The 16,663-nt window shown below is 39.2% G+C and overlaps 1 protein-coding gene across 4 annotated transcripts in view; it reads right to left on the bottom strand.

Annotated features, from left to right (window-relative positions):
* The window catches only part of SLC2A9 (solute carrier family 2 member 9), a 139,948-nt gene that overhangs the window by 61,966 nt on the left and 61,319 nt on the right, over nucleotides 1–16,663 (bottom strand). For all 4 annotated transcript variants that reach the window (XM_076335945.1, XM_076335946.1, XM_076335948.1 and 1 more), the window contains 2 exons: nucleotides 14,399–14,531; nucleotides 5,070–5,257 (listed from right to left, as the gene is read on the bottom strand). In XM_076335945.1, coding sequence (XP_076192060.1) covers nucleotides 5,070–5,257; nucleotides 14,399–14,531 — 321 coding nt within the window. The remainder of the gene's footprint in view (nucleotides 1–5,069; nucleotides 5,258–14,398; nucleotides 14,532–16,663) is intronic.

Below are 16,663 nucleotides of genomic sequence, written 5' to 3' on the forward strand. Positions count from 1 at the left end.
AATATATAGTGATAATACCCTAAAATAACAAGTCTGGTAAGTATCAGAGCCCCATTCACATCACAAATAAAGTATGAAACCCATATAATATTTATGTTGGACTCAAGGTGACAGCAAAGAACTAGCCAAAGATTTTGGCTGCCAAAAGCATGCAACAAGGAGAGACTGCCTCGGAGAGAAAAAAGATAACTGATTTACTAGAGAAGATGAAGAACAATTGAAAAAACTGATTATCAGAAGAAAATAAAGTTCTAAACCACAGCTGATTACCTGCGACAACAAAACTGAAAGCCAGAGAAAATGATGGCACTAACCATAAAAGTAGCAGTTGTATTTTTTCCCATATGCTGTCCATGTGACAAGCCCTAACAGGGCAAGCACTGCTAAAGAAAAGGCTTGTCTGATGAATGGAAGTGTTTTGATCGTGTGAGGAAAACCCTGCTGCCTGCCAACATATTATACACATGCTACATCTGTTCATCAAGCTACTAAACTCAGGAACTTTGGAGAGGAAAAAACAAAAGTAATTATAAATTCCCAACTAGCCCTTCAGCAAAGCTGCTTGTCCCACACCAAAGAAGAAAATCCAACTCATCTTATATAAAACAAAAATAAAATAAAATACCAAGGACTGAAAAGTCGCCTGTATCACCTTACAGATAAAGAGAAGCTGACTGAAGACTTTTATGCCTACTGCTGGCACACCAGCTCTCACCAGAATAGATGCAGTGACAATAAGTGATAGCAGCAAACTTCTCTATATGAAGTAATCTGCCTTCACGTAGCGTGCACTGGTGTTAACTGTGCATTTCATTGGCCTGGTGATACAGACCACAGACTGAAGCAAAACCAAGGATCAGCTCCCAATTCCCTCTGAAATGTTTATACCCAGTGACAAATTTTTGGGACCCAGTACTCTGACAACGTGTTTACCTCCCATACCTCTATGCAGAATATAAGGGAAAAAAGGTAGCATGAAACCATGATAAAAGTAATTTTTTTCTCCTTACTACAAGTTACAAGATTGAAAAACTCATGCAATGAAAGTTAGAAACCATGTAATTTAGGCATTTCATTCTTGACACCAGTTTTGCATAGTAGGTAGAGCTTCTAAAAACGATGGCGGCATTGCAGGTATGCAGACCTTGAAAAAGAGGAAAGAGGCCGAAGAGTCACTTAATCAGACAACTCCTGAATGCAATTTGTCAAAATGTAACAACTAGAACATACGGTATTTCGCAAGTGGTTTTACAGAAGAGCATGCCTGATCATTGATGGTAAAAGTGGCAGTAAAACAGCTAGATTAACAAACCAGCAGAGCAAAGACAGGATGAGGTTCACTGACTTATTAGTCCCTGTAGCAGCACAAAAATAAATTAGGGTAAAAATTAACAAGATGTGCACATTTCAAAACAATAAAAGTGAATGTTTTTCAGCCTGTGTATCATTAAACAGGGAAATACATTGCTCTAGGATATTACCGAGATAAACTTACTAGGCTAATGATGACTACTCTACTTTCACTTAAGTTATTTGTCTAACATGGTTTTTGTTAGCTAATGATTTCATTAGCTAACAAAATTAGCTAATGATTGGGCTAAAAGTTTTGGAATTAAAGAGCTGTGGAAAACGGGGCAGAAGGTCCAAAAACCCAGAAATAACTGCTGTCAAGTCCAAATCAACACAGGGACATCTGACTTCCTACGTCCATGGTGGGTTGCTGTTGCTTCACAGGCTGAAGTAAAACTTGGCAACTTTGGTCAGTTAAACAGCTGCCATGAGGAACAGCTGTATCTCTGCAGTCCGATTTCTGTGAGTTTGGAGGTAACAATTTAGCATTCTTGCCTGTAGATTACAGTTAGCTGCATGAAAGTTGCTTTCTTTGCTTATCATAAGGTTTTACTTCTATAAGCTCTTAAAGCGGCATGTGTTATACATTATCAGTGGCGTTCCCAAACTTTCTCACACCATTGACCCCTCTAGCATTGACTCAATTTTCCAGTCCTTTTATTTCTCATCCAGCTCCCTACGTACATTTCTTCCTAAGAAATTCAACTCTTCAACAGGAAAAGAAAGCAACAAAAAAAAAGATGGGCAACAACACAGACATACACTGTGTTGCACACTGCATACTCATCCCTTCCCACACTATCTGATGCCAGGTCTTCTCCATAGCAAATGTGAAGAGCATACTATGGTAGATCTTTTGCACACTGAAAACACGCGTTGCTGTTTGGACCCCCATCCCCAGCATGATTTCTTGCCATTTGAAATACAGCCCTCTACCTTAAGGCCAGACCCCACAGAAGCCTAGGGATCCCACTTTGGGAATGATTTCCTTAAAGCAATATGCAGTACAGTATATTTCTTGAGATGAAAAAGGATAAAGTTCACCAATGAGAACATCACTGTAGTTTTGTGTCTTCTTTAGAACTGAGATACAATGATGGAAGACAAATAGATTTATTATGGATGATATGTATCATGGATAAATTTTATCAGATGAAAAGAGACTAATGGATTCATTTATTTATGTCAATTTAGGTAAGACTGTCTGGTATTTTGTTATAATTGAATACATTAATATGATCAGGTCTTCACCAGGATTTCTGTTCCATGTGGAAACCAACAAATGTACTGTTTTTAAGCAAAACAAATTTTTATTGTAAAGTAAAAACCTTAAAAGGAAGCAAGTGTTCTCAGATACCAGCAGGATGATTACAGAAGTCTGCCAGTTGGTAATTTCCCCAGAGAGTGACCTGAGACTCTCGCCTGAAAGAAGTCCAACTTTCCCATATGCCCTGCCCAGATGGTAGCTGTGGAAAAGACCAGACTGACTCACAGGGCACTACAGACAAAGCAAATGATGAGAGCTATGAGTTAGAAGGAAGCGTTTGCAGCCAGTTAAACCTTGCTGACGCTGGCTCGTACCCAGCAGGTTAGCTCAGATGCAGCCAGGCAAACCAAGACCCAGGTTCAGCAGTATCTGTCACACCTGTACCTGCCCATTAATCTCTGAGCTTCAGGTGACTTGAGCGAGATCAGCCAGGAAAGACATGCAGAAGAGACAAGGAATTGAAACCTGGTCTCTCAATCAAGTGGTCCAACTATTTCTCTTAACCTCTCTTATCATTTGCTTGTTTTTCCTGGACGAATGATTTAAAAAATCAATTTCAGAATTCAGATTTTGTGTGAATAATTTTTTTTCATGTTTAGTGGCATTATAAGGCAGGAGAAACAAAGTAATAATTAAAAAAAAAGGTAAGGCTTAAAACAGCCAAGTTGTTTCCTGACAAAAATAGTTTTTCTGAGGCATATTTTCAAAGTGGCCACCTAATGATACTTCAAAACAACTCTGGTATTCATTTTGGACTGGACATGTCTCACTATCCCCCCACGCCCCCACTCAAGCTGTGAGAGTGTGGCTTTGTTCTGCCATGGAATACTGGACAGTATCTGTCATCTATTAAGTGTCCTCAAAGCCATGACACTCTTCTCTTTCCCCTGAAAATTTATCTGTGGCATTCTTTTTTTTTTTTTTTAGGCAACGTGCTTCATTATTTTAAGTCTGTTTTTTTACTATAAGTGTCATTTTATTTCACTTATGCGTTGATAAATCTTAGAAAGACTGGATTACAAGATAATTCCATTTCTTTTCTTAAAAAAACATCCACAATGAGGAACAAAATAGCCTGTCATCAGCACCAAAATCCTACAATTAGAAGAAAACACCACCTATACAAACATTTTTATATTTCACTCCACAGTATGAAAGAATCTTCTAGTTCCCTCCTAGTATTTCGTTAAAAACTTTTAGATACCAGAGTTCTAACTGCATTAATCTTTCATACGGTCTTGGACAAATTACTTTGTATTAGGAGTTTTAAGGCTATAGAGCTACCTGAGATAAGCCTGAACTAGTTGTCTTAGATATCAGAGGCATTTACATTTATTATCACTGATTAGCCCTGGGGAAAAAAACTAGCTGAAGTACGCTGTAATGCACAAAGCCACAGTGAGAGCTCCTTTCAGCAGCGATAATACTGCCTTTCATATACATAAGCAATTAACGCCTTTGAACTATGACGAAAACCCCTTTTGCTTTGAGGCGCTTCATGAGAACATTCATGTTGCACAACGTAAAGCATCTAACCCAGATGTCACAAGCTGCAGCAAGGAAAGTTCTGGCTGGATATAAAGAAAACGCTTTTCACAGTGTAAGTAGTGAAAACACCTGGCACAGCTTGCCCAGGGAGGCTGTGGACTCTTCAACCTTGTTGAGTTTTAAATATCTCCTGCACAAGGCCCTCAGTAGCCTGAGTCAACCCTGAAGTCAGTCCTGCTTTGGGCAGGGTGTTGGACCAAATGACCTCCAAAGATCCCTTCCAACCTAAATTGTCCTGTGACCCTCTCCTAGCTGATGCAATAGGGTCAGACAGATGGAAAAGGAGACTTTGATATCCATTAGCCTCAGACACATTAATGGTCAACAGGACTTCTCACTATTGACCATTTTGTGTCTTTTTTCCTCTTTTGCTCCACTTTCCAAGAAAGGCATATTGAAGTGCAGCTTATTCTTCAAATTGTATGAAACAACAACAAAAATCAAACATCCAGTGCAACCTCTTAAAATCACTTACCGGAACTTTTGCTGACTTCTGTAAGTACAGAACTGAATTAATCCAAGCAGAAACATCTACTGAAAAGACCAAGTTTACCTACCTTGGACAAACATGGGGCCAGATCTTAACTGACCAGAAACAGGGAATCTGAGTATCAGAAGCAGAAGCTGCACACTCTTTCTTTGCTGATCTGTGCTACCTTTTCATGTGTTCCTTCAAAGTTAACACAACATGGCTTCCCCCGCTTTTTTGTTTAAAAAAAAAAACCCAAACGATACAGCTCCCCGTGGACCTTCCCACATGCTGGTGTAACAAAATCATTACTAATAAGAAACAGCCAAAACCAGAAAGTCATAGAGGTTGCTGAATGGTATAGCACAAACCTTGTATTAAAAAGAAAAAAAGGAGCACCCCAAGAGATGCCATAGCCTGAAGAAGGACACTTACAGCATTTAGTCCACAGAGCTGATAGCAGCCCATGGTGACGACCACGGTAATGACCTGCCATCGCACAGCGTGGGTTCTCAGGAGCTGAAGTACTGACACTAACTTGGTGTTTCTTTGGACTCGAGACTCTGCCAAAACTTCTTCTACTTCATGAGACACGTCGTCTTTCCCAAGGAAGGTCTGAAATGCTACAAAGAAAGGACATGTAATTTAGGCCAGACACTTGGCACTATATGCATTTATAACAGACTTGTTTCATAGAAATGGAAATGTGTGACACAAACAGGAGACATAGATGGGCTACAACTTAATTATTCTTCTACCAACAATTTCATTCTGCTCTGGGTATGAGCTGGCTCATCCCTGCAATTGGTCTCAGAAACTGCAACAAGAATACAAATTATTTGACAGCCTACCAGATCTCTCCTTACATTATTTCATATATAATACAGCCTAAGGTCCAGTGCAGAGTCAAAACCCTGTGTAATCTGAAAAAAGGGTTTAATAGCAAAGGAGTTCGGAACATTATTTGACTTGGCTACTTTTGCAGCCTAACAATATAGCAGACTTCATTGCTGGAGATAGATTGGATACAGAAGTAATAACATGTAAAAAATGTATGTAAGTCTGGTAAACCAAGAAAAGGCAGACATTTGAAAGGAATAGCTATTACTTTTCATATTACCTCTTGTTTTCACTAGCATATAGACAAGAATTCACTTTGTCAAGATGATTAATATTAGAAAGAACTACCCAGAGCAGTTCAAGACTTTCTATTTGTCAATGCTGGAGACACGGGAATGAATTTACCTGGCAAACGTAAGCAAACAACCAACCTCGTCTCCCCAGAAAACTGTATCATTTAGTATTTTATTATTGCACATCGATGACTTGCTGAGATATCCTTCCACTGTGAATAATAAAAGCTCTCCATCTCACACCTCCTCCAAGAGGTACTACAAACAGATACCTCCTAATGGAGGTGGTGTATCTCCACCAACCTTGTTTTACAGATACTGTATATGCTGATGATACTTTCCTCACAATCTTATGAACATACTCCAGGGGTTGGCTTTTTAAGAGATGTTTAAAATGCTCATCATCTTGGAATGACCGCAGAGAAACAATTACATTACACATACCCATGCAACAAGGCTTTGCGACCCAGTAGGATACTAACTCCAAAAACAATCTTTACACAGCAGGTCACTTACAATTGTTATTTTTATTAAGTGAATAAGCTGATTTAGTTCTCCTAAGAGCCAAATCCATTTTTCTCTTACCCACAGCTTTGCATAGTACTGCCTATAAATAAATGACCTTCAGCTTTTTCAGTAAGTATACATTCTTTTGGATCATAGAAAGGACTTGGACGGTTAAGAAAGCCACAGACACTGACTAGTCATGATTAAAACACCGGGACTCCATTTAGTTTTTGAAGTTATAAAATTTAACTTTACCCAGTAGGTGAAAAGGCCAAGTAATGGCATTTCAATGTTGTGAGGGATAGGTCACACAAATGAACTGATGATCTCCCCAGAGCATCCTTCTCCGTCCCTTTGGCGAATGTGCAACGCTGTGTGCTCTGCCTGGCTCCCAGTCTGGCAGCACAGAGAACTAACTTGAGCTCTGGGCCAAGATTTTCACATGCAGTTAGCTCTTCTATTGCATTTTAATAGGCTCTAAGTGACTCTGCTTAACAAAAAGGATGATTTTTTTTAAGGGATGAACACTGACCACCTCTGGTGTTGAGTCAATTCATAACATTCATTTATTCTGATATGCAGTTTCTCTCTTGGGGGAGGAGAGGTCAGAATTTTTAAATCCTTCAGAAACAGCATGAGATTTATCTTTTCACATAGGCCTTACAATCAGAAATGAATTAACAAATTCGGACCTCAAAACCCAGAATTTAAGCTGCTGAGTTTTGCCCTTGTGCCACTGCCCACTTATTATTAAATGACATGCTAAACGCTTGTTAAAATGAGTGTGATGTTGTTAAAGGCTATGATAAGAAATGTAAAATTAGAACAATATGTGCCTATGGTATGTTACAGTCCATGTCTCACGCTTAAATTATGCTTTCCTCAGTATTATTAGAGCACTGATAAAGAAAAATACAGATAAAGATGAGAACAACCAGACATATATCACTGTACTCTTCTTTGAGAAGATTCTCTCAGATTTTTAAGCATCTGCTTTATCAGTGTGAATTAGGTCAGTGCACAATTTTCTTTATTTTTCCTGTCCTTAGAATCCTCAGCATTCCTGTAGGGCATACAAGTCAAAAACATAGGTGCAGTCAAGTAAAAAGATAGCAATCTGTCTTTTCTGCACAAGGGAGCTTGCTATATTTCTAGAGGGACCAGGAAGTAAAAAACCTGCAATTACCAAAATTACCAAGTACAACGCAAGAAAAATATAACCTTTCTTTTTCTTGCCTCCCTGATATTAGGACCAGAGAAGTAAATGCCACTAGGAAACTTTGATGGATGCTTAAAATTACCAACGAGTCAAGAAATGCTAAGAAAATGCTATGCTATATATGCATAGTTTTGAGTAGACAACAGTCAGTTGTCTTAGAAAAACACATTTTCCTGCTATTCAACACATCTTTAATTTTCTTCCATTAAGAGTTTTTCAGTACAGTAAGAATCACAATTTTATACATAATTAATGTGGAAATAAATTCTACATTAGCAGGGAGATGGGAAAACTCAAAGGTCTTTCAATGCGTGATGTTCAATTCTATTCATTTTACATTTTAAACCCCTGCATTATTGGCACTGAGAAGCACAGCAGTCATTCCTCTCCCCGCTGTAATGACTCATTTCCCTCCATCACTGGCTGCTTCTCTCTATAGGGAAGTCTTATTTTCATGTCACACTTAAAACCATCTAAGGAGTTACCATCTAAAAGTTCTAGCAACTTTTAGACCTTTTCCAGATTTCTTTTTAATTCCCTTGGATCAGAAGGTCCTAGATGCTCATCTTTCAAAAGCTGGTACACTGCCTTTATAAATAGCAAAAGAAGTGGATGGTTCCAGTCAAGGGGAAAGGAGATAGGAAACCCTTCCATTTACACCACCAGCTTTTATTCATCTCAGCTAAGTGAAGACAAAGCATCTGAAAGTGGTTCGAAAGTCTGAACAAAATCAGGTCAGTACTGTCTTTAAAACCAATCAGGCCTTTAAATTAACTGAAGATGGGCACTCAGAAACTCAACTACATGGGGAATTACTAATTCTTTTTCCACTGTAGTGCTTCCGTGACTGTGAAAAGAAATCAGCTGTTATCACAAAGACTGAATTAGTATGTAAACTTTGAGAAGACATTTAAAAGGATCAAAATGCTATTGTGTGGTTTACAGAATAGAGCCAGCCCCAGGCAAGAAGAGGCAGAAAAAGAGAGAAGTGGTCACAGGTAGTAGTTTGGGCAATAGGGCTTATGCCTTTAAAAACTAAAAAAAACAAACAAAAAAAAAAACCTTAAAAAAAAAAAAAAAGAAGCTGCATGAATATTATTGTCATCTGTTTCCCATGGACACGTTCATTTTCACTGCACTGACGATTAAGTATATTAAACCCAGTGTCTTTAACACAAAGCTTTGTCTAAGCTCCGCTTAAACTGCATCTTCTTTGGCCACTGTGGGAGACAGAATACTGGGCTGTATGGATGCAGTCAGGCATCTTCTATTAATGCTGGCTGCTACTTTGAGTGGCATTAAACATACGGGATGCCTCGCTGTTTGCCTTAGCACTTGCAAAAAGTTCACCCAACTTCAATGCTTTTGAATTGAGTATGTAGTAATTTCCCTGTAGTAACTTCATGTCAACACAAAAATATCTGGCAACGTGAAAAAACAGCTATTTTCATATACCACTAATTTTATTAGAGTACTGAATAGCCAGAAGAATAATTTAGATGTACCTTGCTAGAAGAGATTTAAATAGCTATTTAAATCTAGCAAAATATTAATTAACTACTAGCATGTAGCATAGCAAAGTTTAAGAATAAACCTCAAATTTGCTATTCCAATTCAGTAAATATAACTGCAAGCAAAAGGCTTTAGGCTTTTCCCATGTGTCACCTCCTTCTCCTTCTAAGTAAAAGAACACACAGATCTTCTGTGAGTTATCATCCAGTTTGGGATTACATCTTTACCTGTTCTTACATCTGGTTTCACAGATCATCAATACAAAATAGGCCTGTTCAGGTTCACTTGAAACTAGCCAAGATGTACCGGTAAAAGAAAATATCCACATGCCACCCTAAAATAACACAAGAATTGGTACACTGAGTTGTATCAAAGGTCCAGTGAACCAAGTATCTTTTGTAAAAGACAGGAGGTTTAAGAAAAGCTTAAAAACAAAACAGATGCACCATGATCACTCCAGCTTTTGGCAGTCAGCAACCATCTGAGATGAAGCCTCTACCGTAAGCCAGGAAGCGTAGTAGTCATAGCTGTCTCTTCCTTTCCAATAAGCATAGCTTATAATGCTTAGAGACATACAAAAAGCACAGATAAGCAAAAATAAATCACGTATGTCCTTATTGTCCATCATAACAACTTCATTTAAATCACTGTACTTGCAGCAATTTGTTCCTGCCGTAACTTTGGTTTTAATATCTCTCCTGTCCATGTGGGTCCCATGAGGGGCTTTGTGAAAAATTAGCTACCTGCCTTTTTAAATCAGGAATGGCCTCACTTTTTTATCACATCAAAAGGTAACAACTCTAATCCATCTTTCTAAGAATTTACATCTACACTTCTCGTTATAGCTGGTATAATGCTTCTTTCATAACCATGGGAGTTTTAATGTATGACTGAACATACTAGATGAACAGATTTTGTACATCACTAACATGTTACTGTGGCATTATATCTAAGTTATTTGACTCTTAAGACATAACAATATTCTTGTTCTCTGGCAAGCTGGGATGCCAGCTGAATTCCAGTATTGATTTACACGACATGCTACTGTAGCTACATTGAAAATTCAGGTTTCCTCCTTGTAACAGTATTCTTCAAGAGAGACACATCAACCTACCAACTGAGAGTGTTTATAAGCAATGTAGTTAGTGATAAAACTGTTCTGTTTTATCACACTGCTACTACTGTTTTTATTTATATTGCGTCATGGCCACAGTCACAGATCAAGGGTCCACTTGGCATGCAACTAATAGACAACTAATGTCAAATTCCTGTCTTACCATCCTAGAGCTTGGATAGTAAACTGCCTGATGTAATTATAGCAGCAGGTTTTTCTTTTTCTTGCTGTTTCTATCCCTGTTACTCTTCACTCCCACTGCTCTCTAGCAACTGAGTAACAATCTCCTTCCAAAGTCCTTCTCCTCAATCACTTGAATACCCATTTCTCCTCCACTGTCTGGTGAGCATTATGAAGAAGGATCACATCAGTTAAATGTCAGGCATTTTTCTCCCTTCTTTTCTTACCAAGAGAGAAGAATGTTAGTTATGGGACCTGGGAGGGGAGCTGGGATGGTTCTTCCCTCTCCCCATTACCAGACTTTTAGCTCTTGAGCAAAGCAGGTTTATGGATTGTGCTGTTGGTCCAGTCCACCATTCTTCCCCCACAACACATAAATCAGTTCTCCTACATTCAGCAGTGAGACAGGAATATGGGAGATAGTTCAGCTCCTGTTGGTCTCAGGGAGTCAGATACAGGATGGTGACCTCCAGGAGGACAAGCAGAACTTGGCTGCTAGCATTGCTTCTGGCAGCAGACAACTGCAAGTCAGCTACAGTGTCCGAACGGCAGCTCAGCCACCCACAGCGTGCACCGTTTATGCTGCTAGAAAGGGGAAAGCAGGGAACCGGGTAGATCCCTGTTAGTGGAGCTCAGGAGACATCACTCATCTGAGGCCTTGATACTCCTGTGCTCATGGAGTAGCTTTCTCTTGTGGTGGCATGGTTTACGTTCGCACATCATGCCCGCCTGCTCTAACCTCACCCCTGCTCTTTTTTCATCACTTACACAACACATTTTGGTCCTTCTCCCTCTTTCAGTCTCTTATTTGCCACTTAAAGGCATCATGCTCTTTTACACCTCTGCCAAAAAAGAGAATGAGGCCGCTTGTATTTCGGTAGTTATAGTCTGGTTATCTCCTGAGGACAGAAGAAAAGGAGGGGATGAAAGCAGGAGCAGAACTTTGTGGAAACTCCATGACCTACATTATCCCACCGGATTTTTATTGCTCTAAAACAATTAGGGAGATTAATGTTGTCATCTCCATTTTAGAAGCTTTGACACACACATACATTTTAGAGTATTTTATAAAGACTAATGTAGTCATCTGACTTAAATACAGCAGACCTTTAACAAATAAGTTTTATATTTCTCCAATAAGATATAATCCACAGTGAAATGTATATTTGCTTGAATAGCCTTGATCCGTTAAGGGAAAGAAAAAGGATTTAGTCAGAAGAAAGACTTGCACATTTCTGGTATTAATATGCAGATTTAACCTAAGAGGCAAAGAATTCAAAAGCATTACTGTAGCCATCATTAAAATGGAGAATACCGCATTGTCATTATATGGCTTACAAGCAGTAGTTTTTTTTTTAAATAACCCACAAACTCCTCTGGTCTCCCTAATACTCAGGCTTTTCCTCCCCCATTTCTGCAGATAATGCTTAAATCCAGATGATTTTTCTTGATTGTTGATTCACAGCTATTCACCCTCCTATTTTGTGAATTCCCCCCACTCGCTTTCATTATTCCACTGCATTACTCCAGATACCTGAGACTTGGCTCGTGCCTAATCTGGATTTCTCCAAGTGCCCTGGGGCAGGGAGGAGGGCTCCAAACCCCACCTCTGGGCTAACATCACAGGTGTCCTCTGCCCGGTCCTTGCATGAATCAACCCAACTCCTTTCCCCACCTACCCCCATGCTGAACAGAGATCCGAAGATACTCTCACTTACAAATCTACATTAGGAGAGGGAATACAAAGGATGTGCAACGGTAAGAAAATTACTTGTGTTCCTAACATGCTTCATAATAAGGCATGTAGACACTTTATAGCACAGAAGTGTAAGATGATATGATCTATGCTGCCTTACAGGTGCATTTTATGGATTATGAACTCCAAAATTATGTTTAAGAATCATCCTTACCTATTTTGCAGCTGATACCCTACAGGCTACCTTGCCCGTGCAACAAGGTGGCCAATTCTGGAAGCATGGCTGCTTGATAGGCAAGGAATGGGAGGGAAATTCAAGGGGATGTGTACACCTCACTGCCCTACGGTCCCTTGCAAATCTCTGTCTAGAATCATTGGTCCCTAGCTGTTTTGAAAGCTCTGTAGACTACACTCAAAATGAGTTTCACTCTGTACTACAACATATCTCAGTATTAAATTTATATTTTAGAATTAATCCGGTCCAAAAGCTTCTATTGATAAGCAGTTACTTTGAAAAGTTTTTTATATCAGCCTCCTTTTTTTCTCAGTGTCTAAATTTATAGTCTTTAAGGTGGCTCATGAAAGCCACTTTCTCATAATCAGCAAGTCAGCTGCTAAAACTCATTTCCTTTCAACTACCAAATAAGGTGTGGGTAACTGCTCTCCTGACGTCTTCTACTCCAAAATCCACCTCCAATGCTTCTAGATTAGCTTTCAAATCATTTTCAGAACACGTATGCCGAAAACATCCCAGACTGCAGTTGGCCCATTACCAGCAACAGTAAATGGTGTGAATTTCAAGGCAGGTGGTGTTATTTTACTGCCAATTTTTTACAATTTTTAAACTCTACCTGTAAGAGGCCCAGCTTCACTGTCAGTGCTGAGGTTTCCAGGTACTGTGGCAGTATTTCCAATAGATCCCTATAACAAGTGTGACATTATGCAACAGCATTGCAGATGCGGACTCTTTGCCAGCCATAGCTCCGGAAATACATTTACAATTTTATCAGGTAGAAATGAGCCAGTTTAAACTTGGCACCCAAAGGTATTTCTTCCCAGCCCAGCCGTGGTGCTGCAGAGGTTACCACCCAACAGCCAGCCCCAAGCTGCTCACCACTGCGTCCCTGCTGGGCGCTCTGACCATCGCTGGCAGGCAAGCCCTTTCCTTCATGGTCCCTGGAAAACCTGTTCTCTACCTCACCAAATCTCTCCTGACTCTGTAAAGCCGAAGAACTCTCCCCAATGTCTTCTTGCTTTTGTCCTCTCCTTTTTTCTTTTCTTTTTTTTTTTTTTTTTTTTTTTAAAACACTACTGTATCCTTAAATGTTTGAGGCTCCAACATTTACAAAATTCTTCATTCAACACCAAACTGAGACAACATGGGAGTCTCTTCATTAGTATGCCATTTCTATTTCAGAGTGCTCATCAGAACAAAAAAAGGCCAGTTTTTCATTTCACAGTAGAAGAAACAGGATCGAGTGAGTTACATTCATTTCATGCTGAAAGATTATTAAATTTACGTTTCAGGGGCTGATTCACAATTTGCAGGTGATTTTGCAAGCGACTGAAAATGTTAAGAGTTATATTCAAATGAAGTTTTTTAGGAATAATTTTCAAAGCTCAGTTATGTTCTGCAAACATCTTGGTATTATAATCAGGCTCCTTCCTTCTTTGTACACTCCTATTTTTAATGCATCCTTATAATATGGAAAAAATTATTTTCAATGTTCTCTCAATCATAACATGATGATATATTGGAACTTACAAATGACCATAGTAATTTTAGTGGGGCAGAGTATACAGCAGCTGTGATCACACAAGCAAATTTTTTTTATACATAGAACCTAAAGAAAGGACAAAATATTCTGGTCTGTGTCTTTGAAACTGAAGTAAGCTATATGGAAACACTGAAAAATTTTAGTTAAATAGGTGTACGAGGTTTTTATTAGATCTACAAATGTTAATGAGTTACAGAAACACACGGTCAAACACAGTGACTACTGAACAAAACCCAGCCACAGTATCAGTATTTTTCTTATCTACAGTCTTTGCAGTTTGGCTAAGAGAGAGTCATGAAGACTGAAATCATCTTTCATTCCTGAATGAACCCCGCATATAGTGGCTGACACACAACAGGAGGATGATTTGGTTAGGTTTGTATCACCATGCATATTGCTATATAGGTTAGTTTCTTGGAGAATTTAATTTATTTTAAAAAAATCAAAGCAACAGTTATTTTTACACATACACACAGACAAACAAAAAAGGTGAGGGGGAAAAAAAAAATTGCCAAGAGAATTTCTCCTATTGGAATATTCTGCTTTTACTGTGGTATCAGAATTACTTTTCAGCCTGCATCCCTACAATAAACATCCTTTGTTGCAACAAAGTAACACATCATACCTTTTTCTGCCTTGCTCCTGTTATGTTTTTCAAGTAGGAGGTAACGAGGACTTTCAGGAAGAAACGGCAGAATCACGATTTGTATCAATGAAGGAACAATGATCGCTCCAAATAAGTAAGGCCACCGAGATTCCTGCAAATGGATGCAAACGCAAGTCAGTAATACTCTCCCATAGTGATACCAGGAAGAAAAATAGCTTTGATAGGAAATGCTGTAGCTTTTCATCATTCAACATATTGTGTCAGTGAGCAGAGTGATGTTTTCTGCCTGAGCTTAGTAAGCAGTTTGAACACTTCCCCCTCAGATCGCCTTAGTCAAGGGCCAAGGAAGACAGAATTCAAGCCATCAACTGACTGGGCATGGAAAGCGAGAGGCAGGGAAGCTGGAAAACAGCAAATACATAACATGCTTTTTCTTTCCATCAGCATCAACAACGATACATGTAAAAATATGATATATACTCAAATATATATTCTACAAGTCATCCCCACTCACAGCAGTATCACTCATTAGCTTTAAGAAACAGTACAACACTATTTTCATACAGTTACATATACCTGCATGTTGTCTCTTTGTCTAATCTAATTGATCTAAAAAAAAAAAAATATATATATATATATTTGGCTCAGTCCTCTAATTGTCATAGTATGAGTAAAATCCTGATAACACTTTAGCTAATCTGCAGTTTAGCACAGTTTTGTGGTTCTCGGTGTAATACAGGCAGTGTCCGTTCAGCATTTCACAGCTGCTGGGAATGAGCCAAGTCAGGTAGAGGTCTCACCACAAGCCTCTTCTACTTGGAAGAACACAACATTTGCCTTACCGGTACAACTAACACACAGTTGGGCAGTTTTCATTTCCATTCAGAAAAGAAGACATATAGAGTTCAACGCAATTAGTGAAGACAGCTATATAATTTAATGACAAACAAGATATCTGGTAACCTGAGTGAGGTTATCTTTATGAATGTTTTCTCTTGCAACCATTGATTCCACCTCTTAAGCTGGTTTCCATGCTAATTTAAGTATAAAAAAAATGGGTTTCACCTATCCTCCTGCTCAAAATCATAGAATATCTCAAGTTGGAAGGGACCCATAAGGATCATCAAGTCCAACTCCGTGCTCCTCGCAGGACTACCTAAAACTAAACCATATGACTAAGAGGGTCGTCCAGACACTCCTTGAACTCTGACAGGCTTGGTGCTGTGACCACTTCCCTGGGGAGCCTGTTCCAGTGACCGACTACTCTCTTAGGGAATCACAGGACCTTAAAGACATCCTTTGGTTCTATGGTAGTGTACCTAAGAATAATACATTATACTGTTTCCCACTCTGAATTAACTAACCTAGCTCAGATGTTCAAATGAAACACTGACAGCCCTGTTTCCCAAGTCCATGAAATAGAAAGTACTTTTTCTATTGCCTTGCAAGTGATCTGCTGGAAGTCTCCAGCAAGGACCTGAAACACGAGAGCCATCTGCAGCATCCCCACCAACGCAAAGCACTGATGACCCCTCTCTGGCAAGTCCCTCTTACAGAAGGCAGGCAGTTCTAACCTGCCAGAGCCCCACCGCAGTGTAGGTGAAGAACACAAGGTGCTGCACTATCCAACGCTATTAATATGAATCTACTCAACTGCTAGCAGATTTCAGATACAACTTGACTTTGATAATTTTCTTTGAAATCAACTGAAATTAAGTTGTTAACATCCTCAAACACATTCATTATTTAAAACCAGCTACAGAAGGTGACCTGAGCAAAGCTCTTCCAGGAAAAGGCTGGGAAAGGCAGTAGACAGCTCAAATAGCTCTCTGGACTTACTCTCAAGACAGAATACCTTCAAGTAGCTGAAGGAGAAAGGTGCCAGCAGTATTATTTTCTCCTGCAAAATGGCCCTCGATCTGTCCATGTTCTTAAGATGTCTTCTGTTCCAATTGAATGTCAAGATGAATTTTTTTAGTAATTTTCTCCAAGTTCAGCATTCATCTATTTAATTCAATGCTTTCTAATTTGAGACTTGGTTCTTAACTGAAAAGCCTGCTGAGACTTCAGTGGGCTTAATGTTCAGGCATCATGTCTAGCACATTTTCAAAAGCTTGGCTAGATCAAAAGCAGACTGCACTGCATCCTGGCTGACTGAGCTCCGAGCGGCACCAGGGGTTTGGATCCCGTCCCTCCATCAGAATGAATCCATCCATTCAGAGCCTGCATTTCCCCAAACAGAGCTGGATAAATTTTATTCCAATATAATTTTCCACAATTAAA

The sequence above is a fragment of the Aptenodytes patagonicus genome, chromosome 4 (genome assembly GCF_965638725.1).
Source record: "Aptenodytes patagonicus chromosome 4, bAptPat1.pri.cur, whole genome shotgun sequence".
Classification (NCBI taxonomy): Eukaryota; Metazoa; Chordata; class Aves; order Sphenisciformes; family Spheniscidae; genus Aptenodytes; species Aptenodytes patagonicus.